Genomic DNA, 20,377 nt, shown 5'->3' on the forward strand with positions numbered 1-20,377 from the left:
AGGCCTCCTGGTGGTAGATTAGGGACCAGAGACAAGAAGAGATCCATTAGTGTTGTGATACAATCAGATGTATTCAGGTAGAAAAGTCTCGAAGATGTGGACAGCACTCGGATGTTGACTGAGAATCAGTCTTTCAGAAACGGTAATACTAAAAGCTGCAGCATAACAGTAAGAAGCTTATTCTTACAATTGCCTTACTCTTTCTAATTGATTAATCTCAAAATCTGGGTGAGCTCTTCAGCATTAAATAGTCTGCACTAAGGACTGGGACATTACCTGTGCCTCTGTGAACTGTGTGTGCGGAATGTGAATAACTCTCTGATCAACAGTCTGTACCAGTGGGGGCAAAGGCTTAGCATTGCTTGTATAGCGGATAGAAAAATGAAAAAAGTTGCAGTTAAAGCATTAGAGCTGATGTGTTAGAGGACCACGATAGGGTCAGAGGGTTAATAAAGTATTTAGGGGGGACTGTTGAGGAGAGCTATAAGATGAAATACTTAATTAACCTCTGGACAGAGCACTGTGAGAAGTGTGTTCAATTAAATCAATTCTCTATACATAAGCCAGTCACTCAAGAGGAAGCCAAGATGGCCCCCGATGACATCACAGACCAAACCATCAGCATGGATCCACCAGATGACGTCCCTCCCATCACCATGGTATCATCCACTGAAGTCAGACCCGCCCGTCAACAGCAACACGGATCTCCCCATTGGCTAACCCATGAACTGTCCCACTAAATGGGCATATCTGAACTTGTGTACGCCCCTAGCCTATATCAAGAGGACGCATGCTTGTACTCTGTCTGTTTGGTGCCATCTTTACTGTGACCAAGAAGAGATTTCATATCCGACTGTGTCTGGTGTGAATTCTTTTATGCATGCACTTGGTATATACCAATTCAGCCAGGCAGTAGGCAACTAGTGATCTCTGGTTAAGAGTTCACCCTAACAGTACAACACATGATGAAGTGATAAAGTGAATGATGTCCATGAAAAGTGCAGCTCATCCCACAAAAAAAAAAAACAGTTCCTAATATGGTTATGTTGATGGGAAAATTAAAAAAAAATTATAGCTCAAGGAAAAAAAAAAACAAAAACTTTTAAAAACAGAAAATAGCCATGTCTGTATATTTTTTTCCCCCCAAACACGGGTTTTTTTTTTTCTATAGGTCATATATATATTTTTTTATTCTTTTCTATGTATTATACTTTTTTTTTTTTGCAGATTTCCTAAATAACTAGGGCTGGTATGTTATCCCCAGTTACAGGAAAACACCACCCTCTTGGCTGTATAGCAGAGCAGTGTGGATGTCCTAGGCCCCAGCAGCTCCGATTCTCACCCTAGATCAAGTGATCACGTTCACTGGGTCTGAGGAGAAAGCAGGGGGGTTTCATAATCTATACAAATTGTCCCTCCAGTGAGAACACTCACACCTCACTGGAGGGATAATTAGAATTTGAGGGGCAGTGCAACTATAAGTCCCCTCACTGGCAGCCAGACTTGTTTGTCAGGTCTCCATAAGGAGAATAGTCTTCCCCGTGGTCCTCGTAATCTATATACACAGCAACTAGTGCAGCACTATGGATACGTAGATGAGAAGGTATTTTCTCTCTGGGAAGTCTGGCTCCCCCATAGCTTCACAATCTAGTGAAAGCTGCTTCCACTGCACTGACCATTTCAACATCAGTACAGGAATAAGAGTGGACTGCCCACACATTTATGGGCCGTACTGAACTCTTTGCACACACAGGTTTTTGGACCTTAAATTGTACCAATCCCTGAAACTGCAGGTTGATGTACGGATATTTTTCTCTCCCCTCATGAACTCTCTTTAATGAAAGGGAAAAGCGTCGGGGGGGGCGTTTCTTTTTGATGAGGTTGCGGGGCAGACAGCTTACTAGGGTGCTGCCCTTGTCAGGGAGGAAACTGATACATGGGGCACGACAGGGGTTTTTGTACATGACAGCCTGATTTACCACGGTGTTTCCAGCCCGTTTTTCCTCGCTCATCTTATTGGTGGTTATCCTTGCCTGTGGAGAAAGATCGGGTGAGATTATTCCATTTTTTGTCTCTTTGGCACCTTATATGTAATTTTGCATTTGCACTTTATTCTTTTAACTGATAATAAGTAAAAGTTAAGTTTTAGTCCCTGCTATTGTAATCGTACTGAAGAAGTACTATAGGTAAAAAAAAACAACTAAATCAGTAATCTTGCACGTTTCACACTGGCAACCAGGGCTATTTTCGACTAATACTTCCTGATAAATGAGGGAGGAGTTTTCAGCAACTGCATATCACCAGAGGCAGGATTACAATGACAATTAACACCTCTGAAATTCATCTATTTTTTTTATAACGTGGGTGGCTCAGTGGTTAGCACTGAAGTCTTGGAGCGCTGGGGTCCTGGGTTCAAATCCCACCAAGGACAACATCTGCAAGGTGTTTGTATGTTCTCCCCGTGTTTGTGTGGTTTTCCTCCGGGTTCTCCGGTTTCCTCCAACACTCCAGAGACATACAGATAGGGAATTTAGATTGTGAGCCCCAATGGGGACAGTGTTCCTGATGTATGTTAGCGCTATCTAAAAAAAAAAAAAAAAAAAAAGATTTGATTTTTTTGATAACGTGGGCTACACCATAACAATAGGTGAAGTCACAGATGCCTCTGTCTCTTAACAGTGATCTGTGCACAGGCTCAATAGATGGTTCAATATAAAAGATAGGGTCAGAATCTTCATTGCAGATAGAATTTTCCCTTCCTGTTGTTTCAAGAAATCTAACTAAACCCCAGTTGCCAATGTGGAAATTCAAAAATTAAATTTTTATCTACAATGAAGATTATGATATTAATAAAATAAAACTTGATTTCTCTGACGCCTCATTGGGGGACACAGGACCATGGGTGTTATGCTGCCTATCCATAGGAGGACACTAAGTAGATGCAAAAGCATAGCTCCTCCTCTGCAGTATACACCCCCTGGCCGGGCCAGGCAAGCTCAGTTTTAGCTTAGTGTCTGTAGGAGGCACTTCCTTTCAAGGTTTGTTATTTTTTTGAGGGAGACTGTTTCCTTTTGGGTTTGATCTCCCACTACCATCAACGGGCGGGAACGTGAACCGTTGCCTACACGTACCCCCTCCCGCGACGCTGGATCCTGGGCTGGACGACGGGTTCCACAGACACCGATTTTCCAAAGCCCAGGGTAGAGGCCTGTGCCCTATAGCCCGATTCCTCAGCCCCTCTCCGCAGGCTATGAGATGAAGATGGCACTGACACAGCAAGCTGGCTCTGCTATTTTCACTGCCTGGAAAGCAGTGTTTTAAGGTGAGATCCCCCCTGACTGGTTTCCCAGACAAAGGGAGAAAGGACGCTGCAGAAGGCTCCCAGGCCATTTACAGTATTTATGTGCAAGGAGCAAGGATCCTTCACACACAGTGTTAACTTTTTCTAGCTTGCTGGCTGGGGGGGAAGTTCTGCTGTTTGCAGAAAGTCTTGCAGATAACTTCCGGTGGCAGGGGGAGGACCCAGGGCTCAGGGACTCTGTGTATTATTTGCTATGTTTATTTGCTCCAGCAAAAGCCGGCTGATAGCACACAGCTTGTAACCCGTGGTTGACTGTAGAGAGAGGGAGGAAAACTCAAAGGCTCCCTTCCCGCCATTTTTTTTTTACTACCCACAGCAGGGGGGGGCACACTGACTCATCTTCCCGCTCTTTTAGCGCTAAGCCCCGCCCCCCCGCGGCCGCGATAAGCCCCCCCCCAGGGAAGCGTGCGAGATCTTCTTAGAGCTTAAGCCTTCCTGAGGACAGGGTCATCGGCTGATTCTGATGAGGTGCTTGCTATCAATTGTAGCTCTGCTGAGCATTGCTCCCCCTCCTGGCATACTCCTATTAGGAACATGCAGAATTCAAAAGGCACTAAGAGGGCTAAGGCTCACATAGTCTATTATTCAGCCTGCACTGCCTGCCACGTTGAGCTACCACGTAAACACACCTCTTCTCTCTGTGAGTCCTGTGCCCCTATAGCCCCCCAAGACACACCTGCCACCACTGCCGCAACCGGCAGCCCAGAGCCTAGGGCCCCCAGCCCACCGGAATGGGCACAGTTTCTGTCCCAATCCATGGAAAAACTGTCACAGAACCTGGTTCTGGCTATGCAATGTCGTCCTCCACACCCTTCTGGGTCCCTGGACGGAACGCAGCCTGAGCATACCCCTATGGAGGGTCCTTCTGAGGTAATCCGGGCACATGCTTCACCGGTTGCAGGGATCAGGAAAAGGGCACACGGCCGGGTGTCTCCAGAGGGCTCTCCCTCGAGAGCACACAGGGCACGCTCTCCCACACGCTCCACGGCTTTTGAAGAGCTGGAGGAGGGAGAATGCTGTTTGTACCAGGAGGATTCCTTGGTTTCATCACCCCCAGATGATCAAACTGCAATAGACTCCCTTATAGCAGCAATCAACCAAACTCTGCATGTGGAGGATCCCCCATCCACTACCACTGACCATGCAGTCTCCTTTAAGAGGGCAAGGAAACCCCAAAAGGTTTTCGCTGATCACCCAGAGTTTCAGGATATCCTCACAAAGCAAAGGGAGAAGCCTGACAGGTGCTTCGGTAACCGAAAACTCATGGAGTCCCGGTACCCTTTTGCCTCACCTGCCCCTAAGGGCTGGGCCGATCCGCCCTCGGTCGACCCCCCGGTCTCCGGCCTTACCACAAAGACACTCCTGTCTTTACCCGATAGTTCTTCCATTAAGGACCCGACAGACAGACAGGTGGAGCACCTCGCCCGCTCTGCTTTTGAGGCTGCGGGTTCCTCCCTCTCGCCCTCCTTTGCCTCTGTGTGGGTCGCAAAGGCGATCTCGGTCTGGGCAGAATCCCTTAACACTTCTCTTGAGGAATCCCAGTTCACTCACAACTTCACAGAGGTAACAGCTCAAATTGCCGCTGCGGCGGAGTACCTCATCCAGGCCTCCATGGACGCTGCTATCTGCGCAGCGTTTGCCGCCTCAAATACCATAGCCATTGGTAGAGCTCTCTGGCTCCGACAATGGCGAGCGGACTCTGCTTCCAAGAAGTCTCTCACGGGCCTTCCTTTTTTTCCAGACCGATTGCTTGGCGAACGTCTGGACAAGCTCATTTCTGACGCCACGGGAGGAAAGAGTACCTACCTCCCCCAGCTGAAGTCCAGGACCTCCTTCACCAGACGTCCACAGTCCTCGTTCCGCTCCTTTCGGAACTCATTTGGTTGGTCGACATCCCGTGCTGTCCCCGCCACCAGCCGCGGACTACGCAGGGACCGACCTTCGCAGCTCTCCCCGAAACCCACTTTGTCATGGTAGCCTAGACCGAAACAGTCCAGGACTAGGGAGACTCGGCCACGACGTTTTACCCCCTCATGACTCCTTCGGCGCCCCGGAAGACACACTCATTGTGGGAGGTCGACTGTGGCTCTTTCAACACATCTGGGCTGCTGCCTCAGACGACAAATGGGTGTGAGACCTTGTGTCTTCCGGTTACCACGTAGAATTTCGGACCCGACCCCCGAGTCGGTTCTCTCAAACCCCCCAAAGACTCGAAAACGACGCAACGCTTTTTTCTCCGCAATCCACTCGCTCCAAACAGCAGGAGTGATAATACCTGTCTCAGTCGACGAGAAGTTCGGGGGGTTTTATTCCAACCTCTTTGTGGTCCCCAAAAAGGATGGGTCAGTTCGACCCATCCTGGACCTCAAACACCTAAACAAACATGTGCACGTACGGAGATTCAGAATGGAGTCCCTAAGGTCCATTATTGCATCCATGGTCGAAGGGGAATTCCTCGCCTCCATAGACATCAAGGACGCGTACCTGCACATACCCATCGCCCCAGATCACCAAATGTTCCTACGCTTCGCAATTCAGGACTCCCACTTTCAATTCGTAGCTCTATCCTTCGGCCTTGCCACCGCACCAAGGGTCTTCACCAAAGTCATGGCGGCCGCCATGAGCGTCCTTCACGCCAGGGGAGTAGTCGTTCTCCCTTACTTGGACGACCTCCTCATCAAGGCCCCCTCCTTCTGTGACTGCTCAATCAGCATACAAATCACTGTGGACACCCTTTCCCGCTTAGGGTGGCTAGTGAATCTGGACAAATCATCCCCGATCCCATCACGATCCATCACCTTCCTGGGCATGTCCCTGGACACCCGTCGGGGCTTGATCCTTCTCCCTCAGGACAAGGCGTTCGCTCTTCAACGAGCGGTACGCTGCCTTCTACGTCCTCCGTCTCGCTCCATTCGATTCAGCATGAAAGTGCTCGGCAGGATGGTGGCGGCTATGGAAGCAGTACCCTTTGCTCAACTGTACCTCCGCCCACTGCAGCTAGCCCTTCTAGCGGCCTGTGACAAGAGCCCCTTCTCCCTGGACAGACATCTTCACCTGACGCCTTCAGTCAGGTACGCACTCCGCTGGTGGCTTCAGTCCTCATCCCTATCGAAGGGGAGATCTTTTCTCCCAGTGAACTGGCTGATCCTGACCACGGACGCCAGCCTCCTAGGCTGGGGAGCAGCGTACCTGCACCACACTGCTCAAGGACGTTGGACGCCCCAGGAGTCCTTCCTCCCCATCAACATCCTGGAACTCCGCGCGATCTTCCTCGCGCTCAGAGCGTTCAACCCTCTGCTAGCGGGTCGTCAGATTCGAGTCCAATCAGACAATGCGACAGCTGTAGCTTATATCAATCAGCAGGGGGGCACCCGCAGCAAAGCGGCTTATCTCGAGGCCCACAAGATCCTCAGCTGGGCCGAATCGACGGGATCAGTGATATCAGCGGTACACATACCGGGGGTAGAGAGCTGGGCAGCAGACTTTCTGAGTCGCCAAGGCCTGGCTGCCGGAGAATGGTCCCTCCACCCAGATGTGTTTCTACACATCTGCACTCGCTGGGGCACACCAGACGTGGACCTAATGGCCTCAAGGTTGAATGCAAAGGTACCCGCGTTCATAGCCAGGTCACGCGACCCACAGTCCATCGGCGCGGATGCTCTAGTCTGCTCCTGGCACCACTTCCGCCTGCCTTACATATTTCCACCTCTACCCCTGCTGCCGCTGGTAATCAGGAAGATCAAGGCAGAGGGAGTCCCGGTGATACTGATAGCACTGGACTGGCCCAGGCGCGCCTGGTACGCCGAATTAGTACAAATGCTCACAGACGCACCGTGGCAACTTCCAGACATCCCAGACTTGCTGACCCAAGGGCCCATTTCCCATCAGAACTCCAGAGCCCTGAAGCTGACGGCATGGCCATGGAGACCCGGATATTAACAAGAGCGGGATTCTCCCCCGCAGTTATTGCCACCATGATCAGCGCCCGAAAGCCTGCTTCATCCCGCATTTACCAACCGTACGTGGAAAATCATCCTTTCATGGTGCAGGGAAACTAACGTCCAGCCTATGCCTCTGGCCATCCCCAGAATTCTCGATTTTCTACAGTCTGGTTTGCAAGCGGGGTTGGCTCTCAGTTCCCTTAAAGGGCAGGTCTCAGCGCTCTCAATCTTCTACCAATGCCTCCTGGCTCAAAAACCGCAAGTCAAGACCTTCCTCCAGGGCGTTTCCCCATCTAGTTCCCCCGTACAAACGGCCGCTGGAACCATGGGACCTCAACCTCGTTCTGGACGGTCTCCAGAGGTCTCCCTTTGAACCTCTCAAGGAATCCTCCCTTGCTCTTCTGTCCTGGAAGGTAACATTCTTAGTGGCAATTACGTCCATCAGACGGGTTTCGGAGCTGGCAGCACTCTCTTGCCGTGAGCCTTTTCTGATCTGTCACCAGGACAAGGTGGTTCTGCGCCCCCTTCCGGATTTCCTTCCAAAGGTTCTTACCCCGTTTCATTTGAATGAGGACATTGTTCTGCCTTCCTTTTGTCCACACCCAGTTCATAGGGTGGAAAGGTCTCTGCATTCGTTAGACCTCGTCAGAGCTCTCAGATATTACATATCCAGGACAGCCCCCTTTAGGAAAACGGACTCTTTGTTCGTCATTCCTGAGGGGCCTAAGAAGAGACAGGCAGCTTCAAAGGCGACGCTGGCTCGCTGGATTCGCTCTGCGATCCAGGAAGTCTACCGCTTGCAACTCAAGCCCATTCCTAGTGGGCTGCGGGCTCATTCCACGCGAGCAGTTGGTGCTTCGTGGGCCATTCGGCATCAGGCTTCAGTGGAACAGGTGTGTAAGGCTGCAACCTGGTTTAGCCTACATACGTTTTCAAAGCATTACAGAGTCCATACCCAGGTTTCAGCTGAGGCAAATCTGGGTAGGAAAATTCTGCAAACGGCAGTAGAGCACCTCTCTCAGTAGGCGCTCCAGGCTGTCCGGGACTGGTTCCTAGTCCTTGGGTTATGTTGTCTTCTTTTATGTTTCCTACCCATGGACTGCTTTAGGACGTCCCATGGTCCTGTGTCCCCCAATGAGGCGTCAGAGGAAAACGGATTTTTGTGTACTGACCGTAAAATAGTTTTCTCTTAGCCATCATTGGGGGACACAGCACCCACCCTGTTGCCCTGTTGGCACTTGGTTCTCTCAGTACCTTATTTGGTTATGACTTTTTTTTTTTTTTTTTCCCTCATGTTCCTCTGTTGAGAAGTTTTTACTGTTTTTTTTCTCCTACTGCTTGTGTACTAAAACTGAGCTTGCCTGGCCCGGCCAGGAGGTGTATACTGCAGAGGAGGAGCTATGCTTTTGCATCTACTTAGTGTCCTCCTATGGATAGGCAGCATAACACCCATGGTCCTGTGTCCCCCAATGATGGCTAAGAGAAAACGATTTTACGGTGAGTACACAAAAATCCGTTTTTAAAAATTAGCTTATTTTTTGACAACACAGGGTTGCTGTAATGCTGTGATTACACTGCCTGTGGGTGTCCAAATGTTACCAGGAAGATCAAGTCTAAACATTTATTGCTGTAAAACAAAAAACACCACACAACAAAACACTACTATAAGATACATATCTATTTGGAAGCGTTCTGTCATATTTTATTCTTAAAATCCAGGACTAAGGGATTTGCATTCCTTTTGCACAAGTAATTTTGTGTTAATAGGGAAAGTGATTCACATATTCCCTTACCTAATCTATAGGATGAAGCAGATTGTTACATGAATTCTCCAGGCGCAGACTATGTTGATGAAGTCTACTTATTCTGTCTGCATTAGCAGTTTCTGGTAATTGGTCTATTTTGCAACTCTAAAGTTGTAAAAACAAACAAAAGCAAGGCTAACACGTAATTCTCATAGTAAATACAGCATCCCATCAAGTCTAAAGATCTATCTGTTAATGAATGCAGATTGTATGGTGAAATCTGGTGACCGATCCTCCTTAAGGCCACGTCACACTAAGCAACATCGCTAGCAACATCGCTGCTAAGAAACAACTTTTGTGACATAGCAGCGATGTTGCTAGCGAGGTTGTTGTGTTTGACATCCATGAACAACCTGGCCCCTGCTGTGAGGTCGCTGGTTGATGCTGAATGTCTTGGACCATTTTTTAGATGTTGCTCTCCCGCTGTGAAGCACACATCGATATGTGTGACAGCGTCAGAGCAACAACTAAATGTGCAGGCAGCAGGAGCCGGCTTCTGCGGACACTGGTAACCACGGTAAACATCGGGTAACCAAGAAGCCCTTACCTTGGTTACCCGATATTTACCTTAGTTACCAAGCGCAACATCGCTGCCACGCAGCGCTGGGGGCTGGTCACTGGTTGCTAGTGAGATCTGCCTGTGTGACAGCTCACCAGCAACCCGTGTAGCGACGCTCACCAGCGACCTCCTAGCAACTTACCAGCAATCCCTATCAGGTTGTATTGTTGTTGGGATCGCTGGTAAGTTGTTTAGTGTGACTGGGCCTTTACTCCAGGAATCTAATGAGCATACAATCACCAACCTGGTGCTGCTCTTATTATTTAATGACAGGGTGGGCAGCCCCAATTTGGTGATTTTACTACATTTATCTAATAACAAAATCACTTATAAATGTAGCAATGTTTAGCAAAAGAGAAACACCAATTTCTCAGTTGTGGGAACGCAGCTTTCAGAATGGGATCTTACAACCCTTCAAGGCCGCTCTTGCAGTGTAGAAGCGAGATCCTGCTGAACGCTGTCCCATACTCTGCTAATTAGGTATGGGCGATCCCGATCTGTATAGATCGGGGATCGTACCGGTCACGTAGTGATCGTGTACACGATCCCTACCTATCCTGAGAAGCTCGTGTTACAGACCGGGTCGAGATCGGGTGCAGGTCGGGTCATGGGCTGTAAAAAAAAAAAAAAAAAAAAAAAAAAAAAAAAAAAAAAAGCACATTATTAAAAAACATCGTCATTATACTTACAGGTCCCGCGACGCGTCCTGCTTCTAAGTCCGATCATTGCTGTGCTGACGGTAACTAGCAGTGACTTGCAGGACCTTCAATGACATCATAGCATGTGACCATCTATGTGAATGTTGATTGGCTTACAGACTAGTCACATGACTATGACGTCATCAAAGGTCCTGGTAGCTGAACTATCACATCACGGCGCACAATCTCCCCACAGGAGCGGTCGGCAGCATGTATTTCCATGCAGCTGATGTGCTCCTGTCCAGACATTGTCAGTCCGTGCGGGGTGATGAGAGACGCAAATGCAATCATCCCCTCACAGTCAGCCTGCTTCTTGCTCTGTACAGAGTGATGTAGCAGAGCTGACTTGGCTCTCTGTGCTTCTCACTGTGTATAGACTGTGTCTGTACACAGTGATGAACCTGACATTGCTGTTCCTGTGGATTATGTCGGACTAAAGTCCCTGTGACACGCAGCAATATCGCTACCGAGCGTACCCTCCCCTTGTCGTTTGTGCGTCATGGACAAAATCGCTGCCCGTGGCGCACAATATCATTAGGAGCTGTCACATGTACTTACCTGCCTACCTGGAGATGAGCAGCCCATAACATCCCACTGGGGCGTGATACCACGGACAGTATGCAGACGTCCAGAGGGCAAGGCGCCGCCCCTGTGACCCCATTCCCTGCTATTTACATAGGAAATATGAAGGTAATAAAACGTTTATTACTTTCATATTATACAATTTTTTCAGCACCGGGATTGGTAGGGAGGTGTAATTAGGGCACACATGCGTCTGCTGATAGGTCAGAACGCATATTCTAGGTGACAGGTTCCCTTTAATGACTGCCTTCTGAACATCTGTCAAGTCAGCAGTCTTCCCCATGATTGTGTAACTCACTGAACCAGACTAAGGGACCATTTTAAACGCTTAGGAAGCCTTTGCAGGCATTTTGTGGTAATTATTCTAATTTTCTAGGATAATGACTTTTGGGTTTTCATTGGCTGTAAGCCATAATCATCAATATTAACAGAAATAAACACTTGAAATGGATTACTCTGTGTGTAATGACTATATATAATATATGCGTTTCCCTTTTTGTATTAAATTACTGAAATATATTAACTTTTTGATGATATTCTAATTTATTGGCATTCACTTTTATATATGCCCCCAACCTGATCTACAAGAAAAATGAAAAAGTGCCAGCTCATCATTCACAAAATTGTCCTGGTTGCAGTTCCAGTTTTGGATCACGTATTCCCCCCGCGGATGGTCGGGAGCAGCCCACCACAATGTAATTCAAGGAAGGAAAAAGAAGTGTTTTCCACCAATGAAAAAAAAAAAGTGTCCAAAAAAAAATATATATTAAAACATGTCTAATAATTAGCATACAAAAAGTTATAGAAAAACCAGCATAAGGCCCGTTTCACACGTCAGTGAAAAACACAGACGTTTTTCACTGGCGTGTAAAACACGCACATGTCCCTGCGTGTGCCGTGAATCTCGGCACACGTGGGTTGTCTAAGTGCAATCCGGGCTCCGTTCTCCGTGGCCCGTGATTGCACTTAGAAAATCAACTCACCTGTGCCCGCTCCCGCTCTCCATGGTGCTGAATCCTCCCGCGGTGCAGCAGCCGGCCGGCGCTGACCCCCGCAGCAGCTGCTTCCGGGTCGGCTGTGTCGCGCATAATGAATATGCGCGACAGTAATGAGCCGGCTCAGAAGCAGCAGGGAGAACGGGCTGCAGAGGACATCCCTGGACGCTGGGTGAGTTAAAATGTTTATTGTTTTAAATGCACGTTTTTTTCTGGCACGTGTTTCACAGACCACACCCCTGCGTGGTCCGTGGGACATCAGGGATGCCAGAAAAAAATGGACATGTCTCCGTGCAGCAATCACGCACACGCGGGTACGCCGCACGGAGACACGTGCAGTGAAAAATCACTGATGTGTGAGCAGACCCATTCATTATAATGGGTCTGCGTATGTCAGTGATTCTGGTACGTTTAAAAAAAAAGCACAAACGTACCAGAATCACTGACATTTGAAAGGGGCCTTAGAATTAGACAGACAGGGGGATGGTGACTACGCGGTTTGATAAGTAAACTTCATTATGGACCATGATGAAGTTTATTTAACGAAACGTGTAGTCCCGATTCCACTATTTGTCTCATATTCTTATGCAGGTTTTTCTATAATTTTAAGCTAATTAATAAAGGCATTTTTTTAATAATTTTATTTTTTTGGACACTCTATCCTCACTGGAAAACCCTTCTCTCTCCAACCTGATCTACAAATGCCAAAAAAATATATATTTTATAACCCTCTAATTTGGTAAACGTTAAGGCTACCACTATGAATGAATGAACAAAAAAAATAAATCTATAGGTCCCAACCAGAGAGGAGCATGACACACAGGTGACATTGCACCATTCCTGGCTAATCAAAAGCTGCATCGGGGACACAGGAAAGTAAGAGATTCAAGTGCCTCCCATCAAGTCGCCAGGTGTCACTGACCTGGAGGCTGGACCGGTCTTGTGAATCGATCGGCTTATCTCTAGTCTCACCCATCACAGACATAAATGGACAGTCCAGGATTTGGGTCTACGTCAGGAGTCTACAAGGCGCCCCTAAAGGCTGCATCATGTGGAACGCATGCACCAAAGCTTCTGTGATGATTGCAGCCTGGTCCAGGGAGCTGCAGACGTCAGTGCTCTAATTCAGATGAATGTGCATGCTTGGAAACACTTGAAATTTATTGCGCCGCAGAGACCAGCTTTTTGCACTGCAATACCAATACCAGCCACTCAGAGGTCGTCAGATGTTGGCGCAATGGTGTATGACGTCACTGCCATGCACCGTCCAGATTATGGAAGAGAAGAGGACGCTGTTTGCCAACGGAGTGGAGGACAAGTGAGAAGAATTTTATTTTTTTTATGTGCATGTAAAGAGCAGCAGAATGGCTGACATTACTGGAAGATGGTGACATTGCTATAAAATCGGGACCTGGATGGGGGACATTGCTACATGATGTTGGCTGGATTTACTATATGGTGCTATTTGTAAGACAACATTACAGCATTGGGCTAATGGGCTAATTGGGAGATAGAAAAAAATGGGGGGGGGGGGGGGGGAATAAATAATTAAAAATATTTGCAAAAAAAACCCCCAGAAAATATTTTGTCATTGAAAATGCTGTTTTATGTACAAACTAAAGCATACATTTGTTATCGCCACATCATTAATGACCCAAGCTATTAAACTGTGCCATAACACATGATTAAGGCTAGTTTCACACTTGCATTGAACGGCATCCATTGTGTTGTGTGACGGATGCAACGCATATAATGGCGCAACGGATGCAACAAATCGTACAAAACGGAAAGCTTTTTTTATTTTTTTTTCTTCTTTACAGTTTCACCGGCAGCAGACTATTGTGAACGATCAGCTGATCACCCGGCGGCCGGGCGCTCAGCTGAGCACTCTCATATGCCGGCAGACGGGCGCTCAGCTGAGAGCTCTCAATAGCCGGCGGCCGGGCGTTCAGCTAAGAGCTATCAATAGCCGGCGGCCGGGAGCTCAGCTGAGAGCTCTCAATAGCCGGCGGCCGGGCGTTCAGCTGAACGCTCTCACATGCCGGCGGCCGGGTGCTCAGCTGAACGTTCGGCCACCGAGAAACAAAATAAAGTTTCTGTGATTTGATAAAAAAAAAAAAAAAAATAATGAGCATTCGCAGTGAAAAATAAAGGTTTCCGCCGCTCAAAAGAAGTTACATGCTGCGTTCCTTCCGCCCGATGCAGCGTCAAAATAACGACGCTGCGTCGTCCAGCGGATGCAACGCCGACACTTGCGTTACAGGAGCAGTGGACATGTGTCACACTGTTTCCGCTTTCCAATATATCTCGGCCACGCCTCCTTACTGCTCCGTGACATCACAAATGTGTAATTTAAAACACCAACACCTCATTATACCTGGATGTGGTATGGGTAGCACAATCTTAGACTGGGAACAGAATTGTGCTTACTCAGCCCACAATTTGGGTTACGCCTGCACTTTTGTCCCTGGTTACCATGGCTATGATGTGGGCGCGAACTGCGGCTGTGCAACTGACAGTGCCGCAGTGCATTGTGGGATACTGTTACATCCGCAACTGGCAATTATGTATGTAGATATATATACACTGGGTGGTCCAAAAGTAGGTGGACAGTATATGTAATAGCGTTATCAAACAGGGTGTAAAGTGGAAGTGACTCAGTCACCCTTAGCAACCAATCAGATTCCACTTTTCATTCTTCACAGTCTCTTTGGAAAATGAAAGGTGGAATCTGATTGGTGAGAGATATATATTGTCAAAAAATGTGGCCAGGCAAATTAAGTTTTCTTTCTATGTGTGGCCCATATTCCTGGCCAGAGAGCTGTAGTCTACATCCAGCAATCTCGGACATATGCTGAATGTTTCTCACTGCGATCTCCTCCTGCCATGGTAAAAAGAAATGGTAAATGGGTGTGGTCAACGTTTGCCACAGTGCCCATAGTTTGTATCTTTTTCTGTTAAAGGGAACACATCACCAGGATTTTCGTATATAACCTAAAGCCAGTGCTATACTGGCACTATCAAGCTGATTCCCTACATACCTGTAATGGTCAGCTCTGATGTTTAGGTTTTGAAATCCAAAAAAAGTAAAGTTTATAAAATCAGCAGCTTGTTGAGTGACAGCAGCTGAGAATCAGATAATAGAATTAACATAAGTATTATACAAACTATTCACTTTACTTTTTTGGATTTTAAAACCTAAACATCAGAGCTGACCACTAAAGGTATGTAGAGAATCAGCCTGATAGTGCCAGTATAGCACCGGCTTTAGGTTATACACGAAAATCCTGGTTCTCTTTACGTAAAAGTTGGCAGGTCAGACATTAGCAGTGTGTCAGTGCTTGTTGTGAGGCTACACTTCTCATTATACTGCCATAAAGATAACAGGGACTTCTCACTGTGTTGCTCTCAGGGTGGGTGGAAAATACCTGGTGACAGATTCCCTTTAATACACTGGCAAATAATACGGAAGAGTACTATGTAAGAAAATCTCGCATTGCCCTAGGACCAATGTTAGGCTGGAGTCACACTTGCGAGGGACTCTAACGAGTTTCGCATCGCATAGCCCGTCATGGCCGCACACTCTCCTGACAGGATAGGGTTGGCTGTGTGAATTTCTATACAGCTGAGATGCTCCTGTCCGGAGAGCGTCAGGCCATGCGAATGCCTTGCAAGTGTGACTCCAGCATTAGTCAGTGAGGCAGAACAGGTCTGGGACTTTTTTCTCTTTTTTGCTGGATCGGCACGAAAGGAGGGGTAATAAAAAATAACATAAATTTGCTGCATGGTGTGACTGTCAGTGTCTTTCGGCTCATGCGCCCCAACAAAAGTCTATGGGTGCGTGTGAAACATTGGACTGAGCCGATGTCATCCGAGTCACACCCGCAGCAGAGTTTGAGCCGAGTGTCGTTAGCATCTCACTAATGTGACCCCGGCCTTATAAGAGTTTTCTGTTACTGCTCACTTACATATCGGAGGTGAACGGTGCTGATGATGGTGCATCGGCAGATACCTGGAGGGATGTGGGCACGGTCGGCTGGCATCATGCATCTGTTATTTAGAGCCAAACGTCTATTTCAATATTCATCACTGGGAAAAAAATAGCAAACTGCACTAGAATTCTGCCCCACGAGAGTGGAGTGCACGGAGAGCTGCAAGTGTACGCACTCTTAATGTATTTTATACACTTTTTTCCTATTTTTATAGATCATCTCTCTTACTGTAAGGTAAGAAGACACTCAGACACCGGTAACAAGGAACACGGAGTGAAAGACCATCCATAGTGATTACATACAACAGTCCTGAATGTGATGATAGGACGAGATCCCATAAAACCACATTCAAAACAAATAATGACAAAGAAAATAAGAATAGAAGGATGCTCTGGCCTGATTACTTTATACATAAAAAAAAAAATAATAGTTATAACCGTAATAACCATAGTAGTGCCCAAATTGAACAGATACTATAACAGACTCCCCCATGTCAAACCCACTAGCCCTAAATAATCCTGCCCAGGTAGTGCACAGTAAGAGCCCATGTTACAGTAATCCCACCCAGGTAGCACACAGTGTTACTGTAATCCGGTAAGTGACCATATTACTGTAATCCTGCCCAGGTTGCACACAGTAAGTGCTCATATTACTGTAATCCTGCCCAGGTAGCACACAGTAAGTGCCCTTGTTACTGTAATCCTGCCCAGGTAGCACACAGTAAGTGCCCATGTTACTGTAATCCTGCCCAGGTAGCACACAGTAAGTGTACATGTTACTGTAATCCCGCCCACGTGCCCATGTTACTGTAATCCTGCCCAGGTAGCACACAGTAAGTGCCCATGTTGCTGTAATCCCGCCTAGGTAGCACACAGTAAGTGCCCTTGTTACTGTAATCCTGCCCAGGTTGCACACAGTAAGTGCTCATATTACTGTAATCCTGCCCAGGTAGCACACAGTAAGTGCCCATGTTACTGTAATCCTGCCCAGGTAGCACACAGTAAGTGCCCATGTTACTGTAATCCTGCCCAGGTAGCACACAGTAAGTGCCCATGTTGCTGTAATCCTACCCAGGTAGCACACAGTAAGTGCCCATGTTGCTGTAATCCTACCCAGGTAGCACACGGTAAGTGCCCATGTTACTGTAATCTTGCCCAGGTTGCACACAGTAAGTGCCCATGTTCCTGTAATCCTGCCCAGGTAGCACACAGTATGCCCATGTTGCTGTAATCCCGCCTAGGTAGCACACAGTAAGTGCCCATATTACTGTAATCCTGCCCAGGTAGCACACAGTAAGTGCCCTTGTTACTGTAATCCTGCCCAGGTAGCACACAGTAAGTGCCCATGTTACTGTAATCCTGCCCAGGTAGCACACAGTAAGTGCCCTTGTTACTGTAATCCTGCCCAGGTAGCACACGGTAAGTGCCCTTGTTACTATAATCCTGCCCAGGTAGCACACAGTAAGTGCCCTTGTTACTGTAATCCTGCCCAGGTTGCACACAGTAAGTGCCATTGTTACTGTAATCCTGCCCAGGTTGCACACAGTAAGTGCTCATATTACTGTAATCCTGCCCAGGTAGCACACAGTAACTGCCCATGTTACTGTAATCCTGCCCAGGTAGCACACGGTAAGTGCCCTTGTTACTGTAATCCTGCCCAGGTAGCACATGGTAAGTGCCCTTGTTACTGTAATCCTGCCCAGGTAGCACACAGTAAGTGCTCATATTACTGTAATCCTGCCCAGGTAGCACACAGTAAGTGCCCATGTTACTGTAATCCTGCCCAGGTAGCACACAGTAACTGCCCATGTTACTGTAATCCTGCCCAGGTAGCACACAGTAAGTGCCCTTGTTGCTGTAATCCTGCCCAGGTAGCACACAGTAAGTGCCCTTGTTACTGTAATCCTGCCCAGGTAGCACACAGTAAGTGCCCTTGTTACTGTAATCCTGCCCAGGTAGCACACGGTAAGTGCCCTTGTTACTGTAATCCTGCCCAGGTAGCACACAGTAAGTGCCCATGTTGCTGTAATCCTGCCCAGGTAGCACACAGTAAGTGCCCATATTACTGTAATCCTGCCCAGGTAGCACACAGTAAGTGTACATGTTACTGTAATCCCGCCCACGTGCCCATGTTACTGTAATCCTGCCCAGGTAGCACACAGTAAGTGCCCATGTTGCTGTAATCCCGCCTAGGTAGCACACAGTAAGTGCCCTTGTTACTGTAATCCTGCCCAGGTAGCACACAGTAACTGCCCACATTGCTGTAATCCCGCCTAGGTAGCACACAGTGCCCATGTTACTGTAATCCTGCCCAGGTAGCACACAGTAAGTGCCCATGTTACTGTAATCCTGCCCGGTAGCACACAGTAAGTGCCCATGTTACTGTAATCCTGCCCAGGTAGCACACAGTAAGTGCCCATGTTCCTGTAATCCTGCCCAGGTAGCACACAGTATGCCCATATTACTGTAATCCTGTCCAGGTAGCACACAGTATGCCCATATTACTGTAATCCTGCCCAGGTAGCACACAGTAAGTGCCCATGTTGCTGTAATCCTGCCCAGGTAGCACACAGTAAGTGCCCATATTACTGTAATCCTGCCCAGGTAGCACACAGTAAGTGCCCTTGTTACTGTAATCCTGCCCAGGTAGCACACAGTAAGTGCCCTTGTTACTGTAATCCTGCCCAGGTAGCACACAGTAAGTGCCCATGTTACTGTAATCCTGCCCAGGTAGCACACAGTATGCCCATATTACTCTAATCCTGCCCAGGTAGCACACAGTAAGTGCCCATGCTGCTGTAATCCTGCCCAGGTAGCACACAGTAAGTGCCCATGTTCCTGTAATCCTGCCTAGGTAGCACACAGTAAGTGCCCTTGTTACTGTAATCCTGCCCAGGTAGCACACAGTAAGTGCCCTTGTTACTGTAATCCTGCCCAGGTAGCACACAGTAAGTGCCCATGTTCCTGTAATCCTGCCTAGGTAGCACACAGTATGCCCATATTACTGTAATCCTGCCCAGGTAGCACACAGTAAGTGCCCATGTGTCTGTAATCCTGCCCAGGTAGCACACAGTAAGTGCCCATATTACTGTAATCCTGCCCAGGTAGCACACAGTAAGTGCCCATGTTGCTGCACAGCAGATCAGTAGTAATGTAGTGATGGACACAGCCATGCCCACTCTGCACATGTGTGCCCTTGCTCCTGCACAGTATAGAGCATGGTTAGGGCACTGGAGTCATGAAGTTGGCAGTGTATGCCATGTCCACCCTATGCCACAGCCGGCTGTGCAGGACATGATGAGCCACGCCTGTCCTGTGGTTACAATGGCAGAAGTGGCACCGAGTACAGTGAAGTACATAGCACACATGTACCTGGCTGGTAGCGTCCTCTCTGTCGCCTGGCATCACATCAGTGCCAGCCTCGTCCTCCATGCCACTCCGCTTCTTCTCCTCCTGCTCCCTCTCCGCTTCCTCTTCATCCTCTCCCTCGTCTTCTCCCCCGGAGTCAGTGTCCCAGGTAGAATCGCACTCCTCTACAGTGGTGGGCTCTTTAAAGCTGACCCCAGGCAGGAGATTGCCCATTGGCACGGAGGGTGCTAGCAGTGCCCAGCAGCGGGGGCTGACATGTCCCGGAGCGGATGAGCGCGGAGCAGCACACTGTCCTCCAGAGCGTCGCTCCCTCCGCTGCTGCTGAGCGCGGATAACAGAGGAGACAGGTGACCCCCTCCTTTATTGCTGGGGTAGCGGCTAGTTCCCATTCTCCATAAGGAACACCCCACGTCATCACATCATGTGACCAAGCACTTCTTACAGTCACGTGGTGTTGCTTCTTCCCGAGGGTAGCACGGTTCCCAGTGAGGAGCAGTCACTGGAGGGAGAGAGAGAATGTCGATTGTCCATGGCGACCTGGAGGGCACAGCTAGGAGCATGACAAGTGTGCAACCTAGAGGGCACAGCTAGGAGCATGACAAGTGTGCAACCTAGGGGGCACAGCTAGGAGCATGACAAGTGTGCGACCTAGAGGGCACAGCTAGGAGCATGGCAAGTGTGCGACCTAGAGGGCACAGCTAGGAGCATGACAAGTGTGCGACCTAGAGGGCACAGCTAGGAGCATGACAAGTGTGCGACCTAGAGGGCACAGCTAGGAGCATGACAAGTGTGCGACCTAGAGGGCACAGCTAGGAGCATGACAAGTGTGCGACCTAGAGGGCACAGCTAGGAGCATGACAAGTGTGCGACCTAGAGGGCACAGCTAAGAGCATGACAAGTGTGCGACCTAGAGGGCACAGCTAGGAGCATGGTGTGTGTGCAACCTAGAGGGCACAGCTAGGAGCATGACAAGTGTGCAACCTAGAGGGCACAGCTAGGAGCATGGTGTGTGTGCAACCTAGAGGGCACAGCTAGGAGCATGACAAGTGTGCAACCTGGGGGGCACAGCGAGGAGC

The 20,377-nt window shown here is 48.4% G+C and overlaps 1 protein-coding gene across 2 annotated transcripts in view; it reads right to left on the minus strand.

Moving 5' to 3' along the window:
• OGFRL1 (opioid growth factor receptor like 1) overlaps positions 1-19,703 on the minus strand; it is a 68,063-nt gene extending 48,360 nt beyond the window's left edge. For both annotated transcript variants that reach the window (XM_075340234.1, XM_075340233.1), the window contains exon 1: positions 19,305-19,703. In XM_075340234.1, the coding sequence (XP_075196349.1) occupies positions 19,305-19,514 (210 nt within the window). In that variant the 5' untranslated portion in view covers positions 19,515-19,703. The remainder of the gene's footprint in view (positions 1-19,304) is intronic.
• Between the last annotated feature and the right edge of the window lie 674 nt (positions 19,704-20,377).

This window comes from Anomaloglossus baeobatrachus, chromosome 3 (genome assembly GCF_048569485.1).
Source record: "Anomaloglossus baeobatrachus isolate aAnoBae1 chromosome 3, aAnoBae1.hap1, whole genome shotgun sequence".
Taxonomy (NCBI): domain Eukaryota; kingdom Metazoa; phylum Chordata; class Amphibia; order Anura; family Aromobatidae; genus Anomaloglossus; species Anomaloglossus baeobatrachus.